The sequence below is a fragment of the Artibeus jamaicensis genome, unplaced genomic scaffold, assembly GCF_021234435.1.
Source record: "Artibeus jamaicensis isolate MK-2021 breed Jamaican fruit bat unplaced genomic scaffold, CSHL_Jam_final contig_233, whole genome shotgun sequence".
Taxonomy (NCBI): Eukaryota; Metazoa; Chordata; class Mammalia; order Chiroptera; family Phyllostomidae; genus Artibeus; species Artibeus jamaicensis.
This window is the reverse complement of record NW_026521486.1, coordinates 22234324-22253334: the sequence shown is the minus strand read 5'-3', so window position 1 is coordinate 22253334 and position 19011 is coordinate 22234324. Positions and strand designations below refer to the sequence as shown.

At 41.6% G+C, this 19011-nt stretch overlaps 1 protein-coding gene and 1 pseudogene across 2 annotated transcripts in view; one reads left to right on the top strand and one right to left on the bottom strand.

Annotated features, from left to right (window-relative positions):
• Window positions 1–11957, top strand: part of CLEC4A (C-type lectin domain family 4 member A) — a 37705-nt gene extending 25748 nt beyond the window's left edge. For both annotated transcript variants that reach the window (XM_037167811.2, XM_053661566.1), the window contains 3 exons: window positions 7590–7741; window positions 8761–8876; window positions 9893–11957. In XM_037167811.2, the coding sequence (XP_037023706.2) occupies window positions 7590–7741; window positions 8761–8876; window positions 9893–10034 (410 nt within the window). In that variant the 3' untranslated portion in view covers window positions 10035–11957. The remainder of the gene's footprint in view (window positions 1–7589; window positions 7742–8760; window positions 8877–9892) is intronic.
• LOC119065693 (serine/threonine-protein phosphatase 4 catalytic subunit-like) lies at window positions 6405–7506 on the bottom strand (annotated as a pseudogene).
• Window positions 11958–19011: the final 7054 nt, after the last annotated feature.

The window sequence follows — 19011 nt, the reverse complement described above, 5'->3', positions numbered from 1 at the left end:
ACCCACCCTCTTTATCCCTGTCCTCGCTTTTATTAAAAAAGGCAAAAGAGAAGAACAGCACTTAGGATTTGTTTTGCAGCAAGCTGTTACGGAGGCACACACACCCTGGGCAGCAAGAGCAGCACCACCAGCTTTCTCTGGGAATCACACCGAACATCTCAGCATCAAGCCATCATACCTTTGGACTGTGTCTATGAGCTTTGGTGCTTTATCTTGGTTTATTTTATGCACCCATGAGCAATATGTGTCCTCAGGTATTAGAAAAGCCCAAGAGAGGTTATTTTGGGGGATCTGGGTGCAGCCATGGATCCCCCAAAATACTTGAAAATTTCTCTGTACGAGGTCAGTCTGTAAAAAGTCCAGCCATTGTTAATATAATGAAAACGGTTTGCGCCACATCCATGTAACCTGGCAGCAAAGGAGAGTGGACTGGAATGTGCATACATGAACAATGACAACTTCACTGTACTAGTATGTGGGGGTGTTAGACACCATTCAGCGAGCATGTGTGCCATGTGACCGTTGTATTCAAAATGACTGAGCAAGTAAACAATGGATCTGCATCAAATTTTGCATTAAGCTTAAAATTTCCTCTGTGCAAACTGTTTTCAGAAGGTCACAGCTATGGGCACTTGGTGATTGGCAGCTTCATCATGACAACACACCTGTTCATGCGTCACATTGTTACAGAAAACAACTCAGCTGCTTTTGGGTGTACGGAGTGGAAGTTTATTTTACGTGCAGACGCAAAGGAGCCAGTTTCCAAATTCTGGGCCTTGAACAAAGGGAAAGCAGTTATTTTATAGAGCAGGGGTTGGGGGATAGAGCGGGGGAGGGGGGGGAGAGACCGGTCCTTTAGACCAAAGCAGGAGACAATTTACAGAAGCAGAAAGCAGAGCGTTTCATTATCTCTGGTATGTAGTCGATAAGCTAGAAGAAACAAGGCAAATCACTGGGCTGTTAAACACCTGGGCTGTAAAAACAGTCCCCTGATTGCTGTGCTATATTTCTAAAATAATGAGTCACCCTCTACGCACTGAGCTATATTTTAAAATAGTTATCAATTTCCCCCAACAACATCTCATGCAGAGGTTTTTTTGGCAAAACATCAAATCACCCAGGTGACTCAGCCCCACTACAACCGAGATTTGGGGCCCTGTGACTGACTCCTGGCTTTTCCCAAAACTAAATTGTAGGAGACCATTCTGTGTGGTGTGGGCTCAGCTCCCAATGGAAAGCAAAGTCTGATGCACAGGATCCACACCCACAGATAGGTTCTCTCGCAGGGAATCAGGCCTGCAATATGCCTAGGCCACTTTGAGACTTGCTTTTGCTAAAAGCTCCCTCACCCTGATTTGCAGCAAACATTTACTGAAAAGTAGCTTCCTAAAATCCATGCTAAACCTTCCAAGGATGAGTGTAACTGGTTCAACCACTTTTGCCTTTTCATTTGTAAATATCCCTCTTCTGTGATGTGATCACCAGCATCCTCTCCTTTGTTTTCTGTAAATGGTAACCACCTAAAGCAAACCTGTGCGTAGTTAACGAGGACCTTCTTGTAAGGTGCCCAGAAAGACAATAAAAGCTCAGAGAAGCAAGGGCTGAGGTTTTTGCTCCCCTTGAGAGAGAAGCCGCTTGCCTTTTTTCTGCACAGGATTCAGTAGTCTGTGTGAATTTATTTTGTTTCAGCTATAACGCTGTGGACCCCCATGGCATCTAAGTAGGGGTCCTTGATATAAACTCACCTTTGAAAGGGAAGAAATTTCAGACTGTCACTGAGATTCAGGAAAATACAACAGGGCAGCTGATGGTGATTGGAAGAACTGTGTGAAGTCCCAAGGTGCCTACACTGAAGGGGACTTAGGCATCATTGTCCTGTGTACAATGTTTCTTGTATCTTGTATCTTCTTCAATAAATGTCTTTATTTTTCACAGTACATGGCTAGATACCTTCTGGATGGACCTCATGTAAATGAATAGTAATTGTTTCTTCACTTCATTCCATTTCAGTTTGCAATAGGTTTCATAGAAATGCTTTACTTTTGGATAGTAAGGGAAACCCAAATCAAAAACTGGGTGGTTTAAGGGTCTATTTATTTACTTATTTTTTAGAGAGCAGGGAAAGGAAGGAGAAAGAGAGGAAGAGAAATGTTGATGTGTGGTTGCCTTTCACATGCCCCCCCCCCCAATTGGGGAACTGGCCTGCAACCCAGGCATGTGCCTTGACCAGAAATCGAACCAGTGACTTTTTGTTTCACAGGCTGTTGCTCAATCCACTGAGCCACACCAGCCAGAACAAAAAAGAAACCTAGGTGGTTTAAACAACATTTATCTTCTCACAGGTCTGCAGGCTTGGAGTCTAAGATCAAGTTACTAGTAGGATTGGTTTCTGCTGAGGCCTCTCTTTCTGGCTTACAGATGGCTACCTTCTCACCATGTTAAAGAAAATAACTCAGCCGCTTTCAGGTGTACGGAGTGGAACTTTATTTTATGTGTGCAGACCCAGAGGAGTCAGTCTCCAAATTCTGGGCCCTTAGCAGTGGGGAAGCAGTTATTTTTATAGAGCAAGGAAGGGCCCGTCCTTTGGACCTTTACTTCTGGTGCAAAAGCAGGAGGCAGCTTACCGAAGCAGAAAGCAGAGCGTTATCTCTGGCATGTAGATGATAAGCAGTCATCCAGAGAAGCCAAAAGAAAACAGCTGGGCTGCAAAAACAAATTACTCTCTAGTCGCTGTGCTGTGTCTTAAAATAGCTATTAATTTCCCCCAACAACCACATCCCCACAGAACCTTTTCTTTGTTCACACAGAAGTGGAGAGAGACAGAGAAAACAGAGATAGATATATCTCTGGTGTCTCTTAGAAAAACACTAGTCCTGTTGGATTAGGATTCCATCTCTTGACTTCACTTAATCTTAATTATCTTCTTAAAGACATGGCTACACTGGAGGTTAGGGCTATAACATACAAATTTTAGGGGAACACAATTTAATCCATAACATTCAACCCAAAAGTCACATTCTTGGTAAAGTAGTCTTGGTTGTAGGTCCTTGCTTTTCATCACTTTGAACATTTTATGTCAATCCCTTCTGGCCTGAAATATTTCTGTTGAGAGATCAGCTGACAATCGTATGGAGCTCCCTTTCAAGTAATTACCAGCTTTTCTTCTTGCTGCTTTTTAAGATTCCTTTTTGCCTTTAACCTTTGCCATTTTAATTATGATGTGTCTTGGTATGGACCTCTTTGGGTTCATCATGTTTGGGACTCTGTGCTTCCTGGACTTGTATGTCTTTTTTTTTCCACTAGATTAGGGAAATTTTTGGTCGTTGTTTCTTCAAATAGGTTTTAGACCCCTTGCTCTCTCTTTTTCTGCTTGTACCCTTCTAATGTGGATGTTGTTACATTTCTCGTTGCCCCAAAGTTCTCTTAAACTGTCATCGTTCTTTTTTATTTTGTTTCTTTTTGCAGCTCTGATTGTGTGTCTTTTTTCTCTCTTGTCTTCCAAATTGTTAATGTGATCCTCTGCTTCGTCCAGCCTGCTTTTTATTACTTCCAATGTATTCTTGATGTCAGCTATGGTATTCTTCATTTCCAACTGGTTCTTTTGCATGGTTTCTATGTCTTTTTCATGCTGTTATAGTTCTAAGTTCCTTGAGAATCCTTACCACCATTACTTTGAACTCTATATCTGACAGATTGCTTGCCTCTATTTCATTTAGCTCTTTTTCTGGAGAGTCTTCCAGTTCTTTCACTTTGGGCCTATTTCTTTGTCTCCCCATTTTGGATATTTTTTTCTATTTATGTATTAGATAGATCAACTATGACTCCCAGTCTTCATGCAGTAGCCTTATGTAATAGGTGTCCTGTGGGACCCAGTGGTGTGATCTCTTTGATCTCCTGCACTGGGCGCTCTTGAAATATCCCTTGTTTGGGTTTTGGGGGGTCTCCCTGTTATAATTCATTCTTGATTGCTGTTGGCCCATTTGCACATGGGATGGACTCTCAGGCTTTCTGACTATGAAGCTCAACTCTAACCATGGTGTGTGAACTGCTGTGCAGGTGCTGACCAAAAATAGACAAAAAATAAATAAAAACAAAATAAATATAAGATTAAATGAAAAAAAAGAAAAAGGGGGGGAAGGGGAAAACAAGGAAAGAAAAGGAAATAAAGAAGAACAAGAAAAGAAAAAAAGAATAGGCAAAGAAGAAGAGAAAAAAAGAAGGAAAAACAAAAAAAGAAGGAAATAAAGAAATAGAAATGAAAGAAGCAAAAAATTAAAAAGAAAACAACAGTGTTCTTCTCAGCAGCATTTAGTGTCTGCTATGAGCTGTCTTTGGATATGCTATTTGTGATGTGTGTTGGGTCTTGCTGTGATGCTGGCCACTTGGCGTATTGGTTCTGGGCTCTTTGGGAGGGACTCTGACACAGGCCAATGTCAGATGCTGCCTGGCTCTAGGCCACCTGTCTGGAGCTATAAGCAATGCACAGTCTGTGTATGCCTTTGTCAGACCTGTCTGCACACAGGAAAAATGAAGCTTAGCTTCAAGGCCTGGTTTTACCAGCACCAGGCCCAGAGGCAGCCAGCAAACATCCCAATGCATTCCAGGATATGTCTCTTCGCCTCTTCCACCCACCAGCTGTCTGCCAGACTCAGTCACTGAAAGAGCCTCTGGTAGAATCGAGAGGATGAGTCTAGTGGATCTCCTATGATAATGTTACAGAACAACAGGTCTGAGGGGGGGGCAATATTTGGCCCACCTGGGGATGCTAAAAACTGCTACAGAACAGGGGTCCTTCCCAAGGACAGAATACTAATATCTACTGGGCTCTTCTGTCCACTGCCAATTAGAAGGACATCTCTCAATGCTAGAGATTTATGAAAAGGAAACAAAATGTTTATTTAATGCTATTTAGGCTTAATGCCTCCACTAAAATATCAAAGTCTTTTAGGGTATACACCTACACCCACACAGCTCTTGCTTCTCCCACTGTCCCAACTCCGGGTACCATAAATCAGGAAAGGAACACTCATCTGTTTTTCAGGCCACTGGCACCGTGCAGGCAGGATCTCTCTCTAGTTAATCCAAAGTCATGTGGTACCCCCTCATGGTCCACTGGCAAGAGTTCTTTGTACCCAGTTCCAGTCAAAGTCTCTCCTGCTTTCCAGGCCACTTGGCCAAAGGGGGCACCCCAAAGCCACGTGGGCCTCTTTTACCAAAGCTGCAGGGGTCCGCACTCCACCAAAAGCATGTGGCTTTCTTCTTCACCTGGCTGCAGGGATCTTCATTCTGGCAAGGTTGTGTGGTTTTCCCTTTCACCTGGGAAAGAGGGGGTCTGCACTCTGCCAAAACCATATGGCTCTCTCTTCACCTGGCCAAGAGGGGACCCTTACTTTGCTGAAACCGCGTGGCTCTCTCCTTAATGGCTACCGTTTCTGGCTTTTAAATCCCCGTGCCAGTCTTCCTCTGTACCCTTATTTCCGACTCCTCCCACGATCAGTTACACCTGCAAGTATTTCTGTATTATTACAAGTTTACTGGACTGACATTGTTAGTCTGGGATAACTCAGCATATGTTATCCAGCAGTGGTCCCATGTCCCATGTCCTAGAGCCAATCTTCTCCAAGCTCCCACACAGGCGCTGTAACTTGGAGGACCTGCCCCCAGTTACATCTTGGAGAAGTGACTTCATCCCCCTAGCTCCAAGCATGGCCACAGCCATTTAACATATCCAAGTGACCCACCAAAGGCTATAGATATGTTAAATGACCATGCCATGGATTAGCTGCAAGGCTGGGGCTGTACAAAACAGCCCTGCATGTTCCTGCTCCATGTGTCCCTTCCCCCAACTCACACCTGTGAGGGGGAGAGGTGAGGGCATCTTATATGTCTCTCCAATATTCCTATACGCTTTGAACTCTGGACACCATTCCAAATCTTTTTTTTGCCCCCCTCCTTGGTTGCACCCTGTATCAATAAAAGATGCTGTTCAGGCTTCAGGGAAGGTGACGGGTGTGATCCCCCATTCTAGAACCACACAGCTGACTTTGGTTTCCATGCAGTTTGCCCTGTTCCTTAATTGAATTTAATTAATTTATCTTTTCTATTAGTATTATTATTTTTCCTCAAAACCTTTACCTAAAAACAGGCAAAAGAAAAAGGAAAGAAATAAAGAAAAACAAAAATTATTGGAGACTTCATGGTTTCAGGTGGGAAGGGAGAGGAGCATGGAGCTGAGGCCCCAAGCCTCAGCTGAGAAAGCTCTCACTCTTCAAAAGTGCCCTTTTTGTAAGGAGAGAAAAGCAGGGAATCTATCCCCCATGTCCAGCCTCCATCTGGTGAAGAGGGTAGCTACACAGTGGTCTGAGGGCCAGAAGGGCTGAAGGTGGGGCAGAGGTGGAAGGGGGTCACAGGAAGTTGTCAGCCAAGGGCTTTGTAGAGGGGATGCCCTGTCTATCCTGGGAAGTGGACTCAAAGATGGTTAAATCTTTCTGGATATGGTCAACCAGCTTCAAGATGGTTGCCATTTTCCCCCAGTGGTAGCAGTAGTGGGTTCTGGCCACACAGTGAGCACAGTTTTATCGGAGTGCTGCTTGCAACCCTCCATCACTACTTGGTGGGCACTGCAGATCATGTCAATTGTTAATTGCAGGTCATGTCCATGTTGCTGGCTGCACTGAACTGGGCCACCATGTCATTGATGAATAGGTAGCTAGCCCCATGTGGGCTTACACTTCCAGCCTGTTATGTCTTCCAGGGCAGACTAGAGCAGGTCACATATGGGCTCATCCCCTGAGGCACTTCTTGCTTTCAGTCAGTCTTCTGGATCTGCAAGTGTCCGGATAGACGGGAGAGGCCCCTGTGCATGCAGATATTGTCATCGATGATGGCTGACAGGCTGAAGTGGTCAAAGGGCTCAGTGCAGCAGTGCCACACAGTCACCAGGCCATATTTATGCAGTCACTCATCAGCGAAGCCTTATACCTGGGCAGTCTAATGGCTGTCATGGTTGCTCCAGATCAGGGTGATTCTGTCGGATAGCGAACCTTGTGTGCCAGCAGCAGGATGAATGTTTCAACGCTGTAGAAACCACGTTCCACAAAGTCCCTCATGAAGAGGTAGTTGGTCTCAGGGACATCACCACCCACTCCGAACAGCCGTTTGAGGTCATAGAATTATCCATTAACATTGCTGCATACTGTGACTGGCACGTCCACCCTCTGCACGTTGCTTTCCTCTACCAAGATCTCTCTGGCCTTAGCACGCAGGACCTTGACTTCGCTTTCCTTGAAGAGTTCGCAGTGTCACAGCTGCTCACTCTGCTGGTCCAGGTCGCTGATCTCTGCTTTGCAACCCCTGCCCACCCCCTCCCCCCACCCCCGACTGTGAGGGTCGGAGCAAGGGTTAGGGCTGCAGTGCGCAGGGATCTCTGGCACTGTGACTGTGGCTCAGGCTCTGGGGCTTTCTGCCTTCCTCCTTCCCTCTGGTTTGAGCTGCTGCCTCCACCATTTCTTCCTCCGTCCTTAACTTTAATACACACTTTGAAAATTACTTTTCTTATATTGCACCTACACGGTCTTCTGTCACTACAGGGAAATACTGGAGCTGTTGTCCAAAGAACTGGAAGTCATTTAGGTCTAATTGCTACTTTATTTCTACTGAAAGCAAAAATTGGACGGAAAGTGAAAAGAACTGCGTAGGAATGAAGGCTCACCTGCTGGTGATCAACACCAAGGAAGAGCAGGTACAGTCTAATAATAACATCAAAAACCCAGACTAGATTTTGTGCACCTCTCTTTGAAAAGGAGGAGGTTCTCATTGCTTTGGGATATTGGTCTGTGGCAAGGGCGTTCAACAAAACAGGAAATGTTTCTTAAGCCAGTCCACACTTTTTTTTCTGCTTCCATAAAACTAAACTCTCCCAAAATAAATGGAGACATTTAAAATATAATATGCGGGGTATGATTGGAAGAATGAAAATATTTCAGCCTAAAATATCAGTTTATTATTTAAACATGTAAATATTTTATAAATCATTAACTAACAGAAGTGGTATTAAGTCAAATAGGGAAATAAAAGAAACGCGAGGTTGTGAAAGGAAAGTGATCTAGTCTGCAAAGGTCTGCTTACGCCTAACTTGAAAGAATTCCCTCTCTTAATGAAGAAAAGAGAGAAGTGAGTCTGAGACGAAAATTCGTTATGATCATGATAGAAATTGAACATTGCTATGTTCTGAGTACGTGTGTCCTCTCCAAATTTGTGTGTTGAAATTCTAACTCTCAAAGGTGATGATATCAGAAATTGGGATCTTTGGGAGGTGCTTAGGTCATTCGTATGGAGCCCTCATAAGACCAATTACTATTCTTATAAAAGAGACTCCAAACAGCTACCTCACCTTCCACCATGTGAGCTCACAGCCAGAAGGTGCCAGCTATGAATTAGGAAGAGGGATTTACCCAACCGTGTGAGTACCTCGATCTGGAATTCCGGCCTCCAGAACTGTGAGAAATATCCTGCTATTGTTTCAAGCTGCCCTGTCTATGGTGTTCTGTTATAGCAGGCTGAATAGACCAAGGCAAACATCAGGCTCACAAGTGGTGTCAATGATCCTGCACTGTGCATCCAGAGAAGACCTACAGTCCTGGGCAGGGCCCCCACGTGGCTTTTGCCGGGTCATCTCTCCTTTTCTTCTGTTCTCCCCAAGGCCATAAGAACCTCAATTCAACCTGAATACTCTTAAGCCATAACTCTTTTCTTTCTCAGGATTTTATCATTCAGAACCTGAATAAAAACTTTGCTTATTATGTGGGGCTGTCAGACCCAGAGGGGAAAAGAGCCTGGCAATGGGTTGATGGGACACCGTACAATGGAAGTGCCAGGTGAGTATCATACTAGATAAAGGACCCCTGAGTCCTGGCTCTTTAGGCATGTTCGGGTGTCCAAACTGTCAGACATTAAAATGAAATACCTCACCCTTCTGTTAACTCTAGGGCACTAGGTTAAATAATTTCATTTATTATCTCATTTAATAATCACAAGAACTCTATGAAGTACACATTATTTTTTTTTCTCTCTGTAGAGCTGAGGAATCTGAGTTTAGAGAGTTTAGATAACTCAGCATATGTTATCCAGCAGTGGTGACAATGGTTTATAAAGCCGGGTCTATTTTACACCAAAGTCTGAGCTTTTGAACACATGTTCATATCTCTAAACAATCACACAGTCATGTCAATTAAGATCATAACCAATTGTTAAAATATTTGTTATCTCATAAAGCAAATGAACCAAATTCTGATAGTTTTATAATATCCCATATTTATGTAGGTCTTTTAAAACTCTAAAGTACTTTAGTACATTTTAGTACGTTACCACTTTTTGTTCTTATATTGTATGTGAAATAAACGGGTATATTACTCTATTCTTTATTTTTAGATATGTAAATGAGGGACATTAAATTACTTGATCAAGATAACAGGCATAGCAGCAGATTCATAGATTTTTACTTATTGAATATGTACTTCTTTAGACTCCAAAAGCAGTACATTACAAAAAAGCTGCGGTGAGACTTGGGACCAGGATAAACCTTTTCATTCATTAAGGGAGCCCATGAACTGACAGTCCCCTGGAATGGGACATGGACAAATAGAGGGGAGACTCTGGAATATCTGCTGGAAAGTGTTTAATTCAATAAGATGACTGAGTGATGTCGGCATAGTTTTCAAGGGAAATGCCAGAGACACAGATGGAGAAAAAAAACTGCCTGATAAGGTCGGGGCGAGATGATTGGGCATGTCTGCCTTGCATTCCACACAGTTCAACCCCTGCACCCTCTTCTCACTGGTTCTAACCTTCTCATTATTCGAAGACACATCCCCATCTTTTTTTCCTCTTTCAGATTCTGGCATCGAGGTGAACCCAGTAATTCCAATGAGCGTTGTGTTATACTGAATGCTCCTCATCAAAACTGGGGCTGGAATGATGTCCCTTGTGTTGGCCATCACTCGTCAATTTGCAAGATGGTGCAGATACACTTATGAATGGGACACTCTCCACGAACATGTGGTTGAACTGATATCCACCATTGAGGGGGTAGTTCATTTGCTTTTTAAAATTCATGTGGTTCTAAGTGATTCCAGTAGGTTGTCACCTATTCAGCTTATGTAAAATCAGTGTACATATTCTTTCATTTATTCCTTCATACAATGAATACTGACTGAGCATTTTCCATGGGCAGACAGTGTACTGGCAAGCCTATCTGCAGGTAAATAAAGAGAGCATGAGCCTCCTCTCCTGATTTTTGTCTAATTGCTAAGGGGTTAGATGCTGATGTAGTAATATGATGTGGTTCTTCCATCAATCTGGATTTATCTCTTTATAGGTTGGCCAAAAGCAAAATAATACCAACCATTACATTTCACTTCCCTCAAAGAGATTCATTATTTTCACCCAAAGCGTATTATTTATCAGCTGGAATATACGTATGTCAGTGGACAGTAAATCCCAGCTTTGGCCCAGTTAACATTCTCTGGTCTTGGACTGTCCTCAGTATCAGAGCACAGGCATAGGAGTATCAGCAATTGAGCATCAGATATTTAGAATCAGAGAATTAAAAGGCATTGCTGATGTAAAAAGAATATAAATGCAGCCTCTCTAAAATGGAGTCAGAGCTGCCATCCCAAAGCTTTGGAATGTTAAAACTTGGCACAGTAACCTTTGGAGTGAACCTAAAGCAGCATTATATCCCAAACCCTTGGTAAAGACAATAATAACAATAACAATAACAAAAGTTATCACAGCTTCCTGACTGAAAATGAGACACCTTCTTTAGAGTTAGTGTTATTATGTAGTCTATCTTTCCCTCTAGAAATCCCTATATCTCTTTATATAATTGTTCCTCTTACCTTTCTCAAATACCCCTTACTCTCAACTCCTACTTGGGACATTAAGTTTCTGTCTGAATCAGCACTTCCAGAATAGCTTTTGGATCTTAAAAAAATGCTTGTTGACTGTTACTTTGGTCTTTTATTTTTAGGTTAACACTGGTAGTAGACATAGATTTAATTTCATCAGATATTCTGATACATTTTTTCTTTAAGCATTATAATTTCTATGTATGGATTGCTACTGAACATGGCCCCTGGCATATTTACATTTCCCCTTTTACTACAGTTCATATATATAATTTTCTTTCCACAACAATATAAAATATATGATATTTATAACAAAGTCTATATTCATTGCTTTAGTACAGTAGTTGCAATAGATTATGATAAAGCTGATTTTTACCTTGACTATCCCACTATGGCCTAAAATTATACCTTGACTTTCTTGATTTAACTGATTATATTTACCATCATCTCCTGACTATATCTAAAGTTAAGTTATCTTTATGCTGGTCTGATTTTATACATTATATGTAGAATTTACCACTTTACTTCCAGATCACAATTTTGGAAAAATTGGGGGGAAACTTTATTTACAATGAGTTTCCTCATAATTATTTCAATAATATGGGGACAGAATGAAGGGAGGGCAGAAAGAACCACTTTACCTAATACCTTCGATGATCAGAATAGAAGGTGTGTTTGAACAGGAGTGAAATGGATAATGATAATATTGTTCAGTGCTGGAACTTTTCTCCTTCCTCCAATACACATTGCATGAATGTGGTTCAAAGCCTATTTCTTTAAATTTTCCTAGAAACTATTAAGTCAACATTGTGTTTAATAGCTTTTCTGTAAAATTTGTGTTAAAAAGTGACATTTAAATGAAGAAGCATCTAGTTGAGTCCCAGAAAATGGATAGAATTGTGAAACATAACACAAGTATTTATAGCCACTAAGCTGTGGGGTAACTTGTTATTCAGCAATATGTAACTGAGACAACTTTAAATTATGTTATACAGTTTTGAACCAAGATTCTGCAAAATAATGAAACATCTCAATCACATTGCTGCCTCTAAAAAGATTAGTAACAATTTAATGAGTATATTAATTGTACTATCAATAAATAAAATATAATATTAAAATATCCAGTGTTTATATCATTTAATTCCTGTTATTGTATAGTGGGTTTGTTATGTTACATTACAGCATAGGTTTGTGGTTCTTAAATATATCTTCAGTAGTAAATGTGCATATAATACTTTTTCTACTATTAAGGATGTGCAATCAAAAATTGTTTTGAGCACTGGCTGGTGTAGCTTGGTGAATTGAGCATGGGCCTGTAAATCAAAGGATCACGGTTCGATTCCCAGTCAGGGCACATGCCTGGGTTGCAGGCCAGTCCCCAGCACGGGACCATGAGAGGCAACCATACATTGATGTTTCTCTCCTTCTCTCCTTCCCTTCCCCTCTAAAGATAAATAAAGTATTTTTAAAAAATTGTTTTAATATCACTATTCTAGAAAAATGCATAAATAAGTAAGTAAGTAAATAAATCTATCAATGCTTCAAGCTTTTTTCATCAAACTACCACTTGGTAAATGAATGAGGCATAAACTCAGTGGAAAAAATACTTTTCCCCTTTGGGATTGGAAATGATTAACTATGGGGGCAACTTTTCTCGCAAATCCCCGAGACCACTGCGGATGAGAGTAAACATGACAAAGAGATGTGATGTGATTTGCTTGGGGAGGAGAGGTGGCCATTTTCCCAGAGGAAAAAGTCCGTTGAGTAGTGGCCAGTTTTTCAGGGGAAAAAGGCCTTGAGCTTCCTCCTCCAGGGCCTTTTATTGGGTTGTAATACACAGGAATACAGGGCAGCAAGGATCAAACAGTAGATAACATTTCAAAGAGATCTGAGGGCTTAGTATGAATCAGAGTCTGTCAGGAACAGAGTTTTAGGGTTTCCTGCTTAAACCCTTAACATATGAAAGCACTCTTAGCAGAGCAGATTTCACAGGTATATCAGGAAATCTTTGTGATGCCAGATTTTCCCCCAGGACACACTCTAGCAAGGCAGGGAGCTGCACCCCTCCCCATCAGGTATTCAGACTTAAGGGGATTAGAGCCAGGAAGCACTTCTCCCAGAGAATATGGGGACAGTCTGGCTTAGGTTGCCCCCCACTGTAAGGGGTCTTACCCATCATTGACTTCTGACCAAGCTTTGGGGGCAGGGGGAGGAAACTGAAGCAGTTTGCTACCAGAGACAAGCTTTGTCTCCTGTGGCCCGAATTCCAAAGGTTGTTTCTCACCCTTAGCCACAAAGTGTAGAGTTACAATTCCTAGAACCAGGCAGAGTGGTCTACAACAATTAACCTCCATGATATCTCTAAAGGTTGGATTCTCCTGGCACCTGACAACTCTAGTAGGCCTGTAGGAGTTAATTTTTATTAGATGATCTTAATACCAAAACATGAATGAATAGTTCTGTCTTTGCTAACATGAAAATCGTCAATGGTTCGCGTTTTGTCAAAGGTAAGTTTTATGACTCCAGCATGGAATAAATAATGGGAAAATTCAACTGTTAAGCCAAATGTGTAGTATAAGGATTTGATTAATCATATTCTGTCCACAAAATGAAATGCTCTGCATTAGTTAAAATTGTTGCAAATGGGATTCTATAATTAGGAGTTTGGCACATATTTGTTGGGCTATTTATCCTTTTTTTCCTTACAAGCAAAACTTCAGTGTTGTTTAGAAAGTCACTTTCCTCAAGCATCTCAGGTGCCTTGGGATGCTAACCTACTTCATATTCAGCTCCATGGGTCGATACCGATTAATCCAAGGTGATCAAAATAGCCACCTAGTGCTTGGTTTAGCCATAGGCACAAATTGCAAGTTATTCCCATGCACTGCCTCTGTTTTTTCTCAGAGGAATTATGGAACTAAATCTCCCTCTCCCAAAGAATATGAATAAAGAACTATGTAGTTCTCCTTACTGATGATAGTCATGCTATGATCATGATGGGAACTAGCTTTCAGAAGACAGGAACACCTTCCATATCATTTTGTGGCTTGATAGCTCATTTCTTTTCATTGCAGGGGATATCTTAGTGTATGAATATACTATAGTTTATTGATTCACCTATTATAGGACATCTGGGTTGTTTCCAGTTTTTGGAAATTATGAATAAAGCTGATATAAGAATTTATGTGCAAATTTTTGTGTACATGTTTTTAGCTCACTTGGTAAATACCTTGGAAATGATTGCTGGATTGTATAGTTAGTAAGTCCATGTTTAGCTTGGTAAGGAACTGGCAAACTGTGGTTCAGTGTGGCTATATTAGTTTTCATTCCCACCAGTTATGAGTGAGACATTATTTCTCCACATCTTCACCAGATTTTCACAGAGTCAGGGTTTTTTGTTTTTTGGCTTTTTTTTTTTTTTAGCCATTCTAATGGGAATTTAATAGTAGTGATGTGGGAAGCTTTGGAAAACCTTTGCTCACCCAAACCCCAAGCGCCCTGGGAGAGCGATAAGGCCGTCTAGGAAAAGCAAACAGCAGGATATTCACAAGGGCTAGGGCTAGCACCCCCGCAATTAGAACTTCACATTTAGCCTTTGCACTCTGCTTCTGTCATATAGCTAGAACTAATTTCTGCATTCCGCTTCTGTATCCCGCTTTGCTACGAAGACAGGAAGACCCCTGTAGACTATATAAACCCCAAGAATCCTTTGTTCAGGGCTCAGAATTTGGAGACTGACTCCTCTGGCCCCGTGCTCATTAATAAACCTTGTACTCCAGAATCCCTTGGTGTCTGGTTGCTTCATTTTCCTGTAACAGTGGTATCTTGTGGTTTTAATTTGCAATTTCATAATGACGAAAAACACTGAATGTCTATTAATATCCTTTTTTGCCACTATATATCTTTCTTGGTAGGGTGTCCATTCAGATCTTTTGCTCACTTTTTAATTCAGTTGTTGGTTTTTTTGTTAAGATTTTATTTATTTAGTTTTAGAGAGAGGGGAAGGGAGGGAGAAAGAAAGGGAGAGAAACATCAATGTGTGGTTGCCTGTCATGTGCCTACCAGTTGCCCTGGCTGCCAACTGGGGACCCACAACCAGGCACCTGCCCTGACTGGGAATCAAACCAGAGAACCTTTGATTTGCAGGCCGGCACTCAGGTCACACTAGCCAGACTCATGTGTTATTTAATATCAAAGTGTTTTGGGGTTTTACAGCTATCTTTTTATTATTGATTTCTAGTTTACTATCACTGTGGGCTGAACACAGACATTGTATGACTTCTACTCTTTTAAAATTTAAGGGTTTTTTGTTTTGTTTTTTTTGCCAAGAATATGGCCTGTTGTAGTAAATGTTACATTTGGGAAGAATGTATATTCTGTTGTTTTTGGATGAACACTAAATGTCAATTAGATTCACTTGATTAATGGTTCTGTTCAGTTTAATTGAATTCTTACATATTTTATTTCAAGATCTGTCAAAACTGTGAGAGTGGTGTTGATAGATCCAACTGTAATAAGGGATTTCTCCTTGCATTTCTATCAAGGAGTTGGAAAGGGTCCATCAAGGAGCAATGTCTTGCTTCGTGTATTTTGATACCCTGTTGTTAGGTGCATTCACATTAAAGATTGTTATGGCTTCTTGGAATATTTACCTCTTTATCATTATGTAATGTGTGCCTTTATTCCTGATAATTTTTGTTCTGAATTCGGCTTTGTGTGAAATTACTATAGCTACAGAGCTTTATATATACATATAATATATATGAAGCTTGTCCAGAAAAACTCCAACCATTGTTAATATAATAAGAATGATTTGAGCAAAACTGATGTAATGTGGCAGGCAAGGAGAGTGGAATGGAAGGTGTATGCATGAACAATTACGACTTCACTGTACTAGTCTGCTATGTAGTACAACATTGTGAAAATGTACCACAATTTTTTAACCCACTCATTACGGTTGGGAACTTAGGCTGTTTCCACCCCCCTGGCTGTTGTAAATTGTGCTGCTATAATCACTGGGATGCATTGGTTCTTTGGAATTGGTGATTTGGGTTTCTAGGGTATAATAACAGCAGTGAAATTGCTGGGTCAAAAGGCAGTTCCATTTTTAGATTTTTGAGGAAATTCCATGCTGTTTTCCACAATGGCTGCACCAGGCTTCATTCTCACCAATAGTGCACTAGGGTTCTCTTATCTCTACATCCTCTAGAACTCTTGTTGTTTGTATATTTATTAATGATGACCATTCAGACTGGTGTGAAGTGATATTTCACTGCAGTTTTAATTTGCTTCTCTTTGATAGCTAGTGATGTTGAGCATCTTATCATGTCTGTGGATTGTCTGTATGTCCTCCCTAGAGAAGTGCCTATTCAGGTCCTTTGCTCATTTTTTAATTGGATTATCTTCCTGGTATTGTGCTCTATGAGTACTTTATATATTTTGATGATCAAACCCTTATCCGATGTATCATAGGCAAATATGTTCTCCTATACAGTCAGTTCCTTTTTGTTTTGATGATGATTTCTATAGTTGTGCAGAAGCTTTTAATTTGATGTACTCCCATTTGTTTATTTTTTCCTTTATTTCCCTTGTCCTAGGAGGTATATCAGCAAAAATATTGCTACATGGGATATCTGAAATTTTACTGCCTGTTTTCCTCTAGAACTTTTATGGTGTCACAACTTATATTTGTCTTTTATCCATATTAAGTTTACTCTGGTGTATGGTGTAAATTGGTGGTCTAGTTTCATTTTTTTTCATGTACCAGTCCAGTTCTCCCAACATCACTTATTGAAGAGGCTATTTTTACTCTGTTTAATGCTTCTGCACCCTTTGTTAAATATTAATTGACCATAAAGACTTGGGTATATTTCTGGGCTCTCTATTCTGTTCTATTGGTCTATGAGTCTGTTCTTATGTCAGTACCAGACTGTTTTCATTACAGTGGCCTTGTGATACAGTTTGGTATCAGGTATTGTGATCCCTCCTACTTTGTTCTTCTTTCTCAAAATTGCTGCAGGTATTTGTGGTCATTTATGGTTCCATATAAATTTTTGAAGTGTTTGTTCTCTATCTGTGAAATATGCCATTGGTGCTTTGATAGGTATTGCAGTGAATGTATAAATTGCTTTGGGTAGTATGAACATTTCGATGATGTTAATTCTTCCAATCCATGAATGTGATATTGATACAGGGTGCAGCCAGGGGGGCCCCCAAAAAAAGATTTAGAATGGTGTCCAGAATTTAAAGTGTATAGAAATATTGGAGAGACATATAAGATGTCCTCACCCCCCCCCCCAGGGGAAAGGAATGAATGGAGCCAGGCCATTGAGAGCTATTTTGCATAGCAACAGTTTTGGAGCTAACCTCTGGAGGAATGGTTATTTAACATATCTATAACCTTTAACTGGTTTCATAGATATGTTAAATAGCTGTAATCAAGGTCTGGACTCCTGAGTGAGAAGGAATAGCAGGGTCGGAGGATGGAACTTGGGGGACTGAGGATGGAACTAGGAGGACTCAAGATGGGAACTGAGGGGCTGCTCTCCTGAGGGAGAAGGGCTTGGACTCAGAATGTAACCAAGGGCTGCTCTCCTGAGTGAGTGGACTGGGACTCAGGAGGATGTAACTAAAGTCTGGTCTCCTGAGTGGATGGGGACTCAAGATGGAACTAGCAGGGACTGAGGATGGAACTAGGAGGACTCAAGATGGGAACTGAGGGGCTGCTCTCCTGAGGGAGAAGGGCTTGGACTCAGAATGTAACCAAGGGCTGCTCTCCTGAGTGAGTGGACTGGGACTCAGGAGGATGTAACTAAAGTCTGGTCTCCTGAGTGGATGGGGACTCAAGATGGAACTAGCAGGGACTGAGGATGGAACTAGGAGGACTCAAGATGGAACTAGCAAGGACTCAAGATGGGAACTAGGGGCTGCTCTCCTGAGGGAGAAGGGCTTGGACTCAGAATGTAACTAGGGGCTGCACTCCTGAGTGAGAAGGGCTTGAGGACTCAGGATGTAACGAGGGGCTGCGGCTCCTGAGTGAGAAGGCCTGGGAGAGAGAGCCACGCAGTTTCAGCAGAGTGAGGACCCCCTCTAGGTGAGGTGAAAGAGGGAGCCACATGGTTTTGGCAGGGTGCAGACCCCCTCTTTCCCAGGTGAAAGGGAAGAACCACGCAGCTTTGCCAGAATGGAGATTCCTGCAGCCAGGTGAAGAAGAAAGCCACATGCTTTTGGTGGAGTGCGGACTCCTGCAGCTTTGGTAGAAGAGGCCCACGCGGCTTTGGGGTGCCCCCTTTGGCCGCGGGGCCTGAAAAGCAAGAGAGACTTTGACTGGAACTGGGTACAAAGGACTCTTGCCAGTGGACCATGAGAGGGTACCACAGTACTTTGGATTAACTCGAGATCCTGCACAGTGACACAGCTGACGGTGCCAGCGGCCTGCAACACAGACGTGTGCTCTTTTCCTGATTTACGGTACCCGGAGTTGGGACAGTGGGAGAAGGGGAACGCTGTGTGGGTGTAGGTGTACAACCTAAAGGACTTTGATATTTTAGTGGTGGCATTAGGCCTGAATAGCATTAAATAAACATTTTGTTTCCTTTTCACAAATCTCTGGCTTTAAGAGATGTCTTTCCAATTGGCGGCGGACAGAAGGGCCCAGTAGATATTAGTATTTTGTTTTGGGGAGGGGCCCCTGTTGTATAGCAGTTTTGGGCATCCCGAGGTGGGCCAAATATTGTATTGCCCCTCCCTCGGACCTCCTGTTGTTCGGTAACAATATGTGTTTCTGTTTGTTTGTGTTTTCCTTAATTTCTTTCTTCAGTGTTATGTAGTTTTCTACATACAGGTCTTTTATCTCCTTGGTTAGGTTTATTCCTAGGTATTTTCTTTTTCTTTTTTAAAATATATTTTATTCATTACGCTATTACAGTTGTCCAATTTCCCCTCCTTCATTCCTCTCCACTCTGCACAACCCCTCTCACCCACATTCCTCTTTAGTTCATGTCCATGTGTCTTAAGTTCTTTAGCTTTTACATTTCCCATACTATTCTTACCCTCCCCCTATTTTCTACCTACCATTTATGCTACTTATTTTCTGTACCTTTCC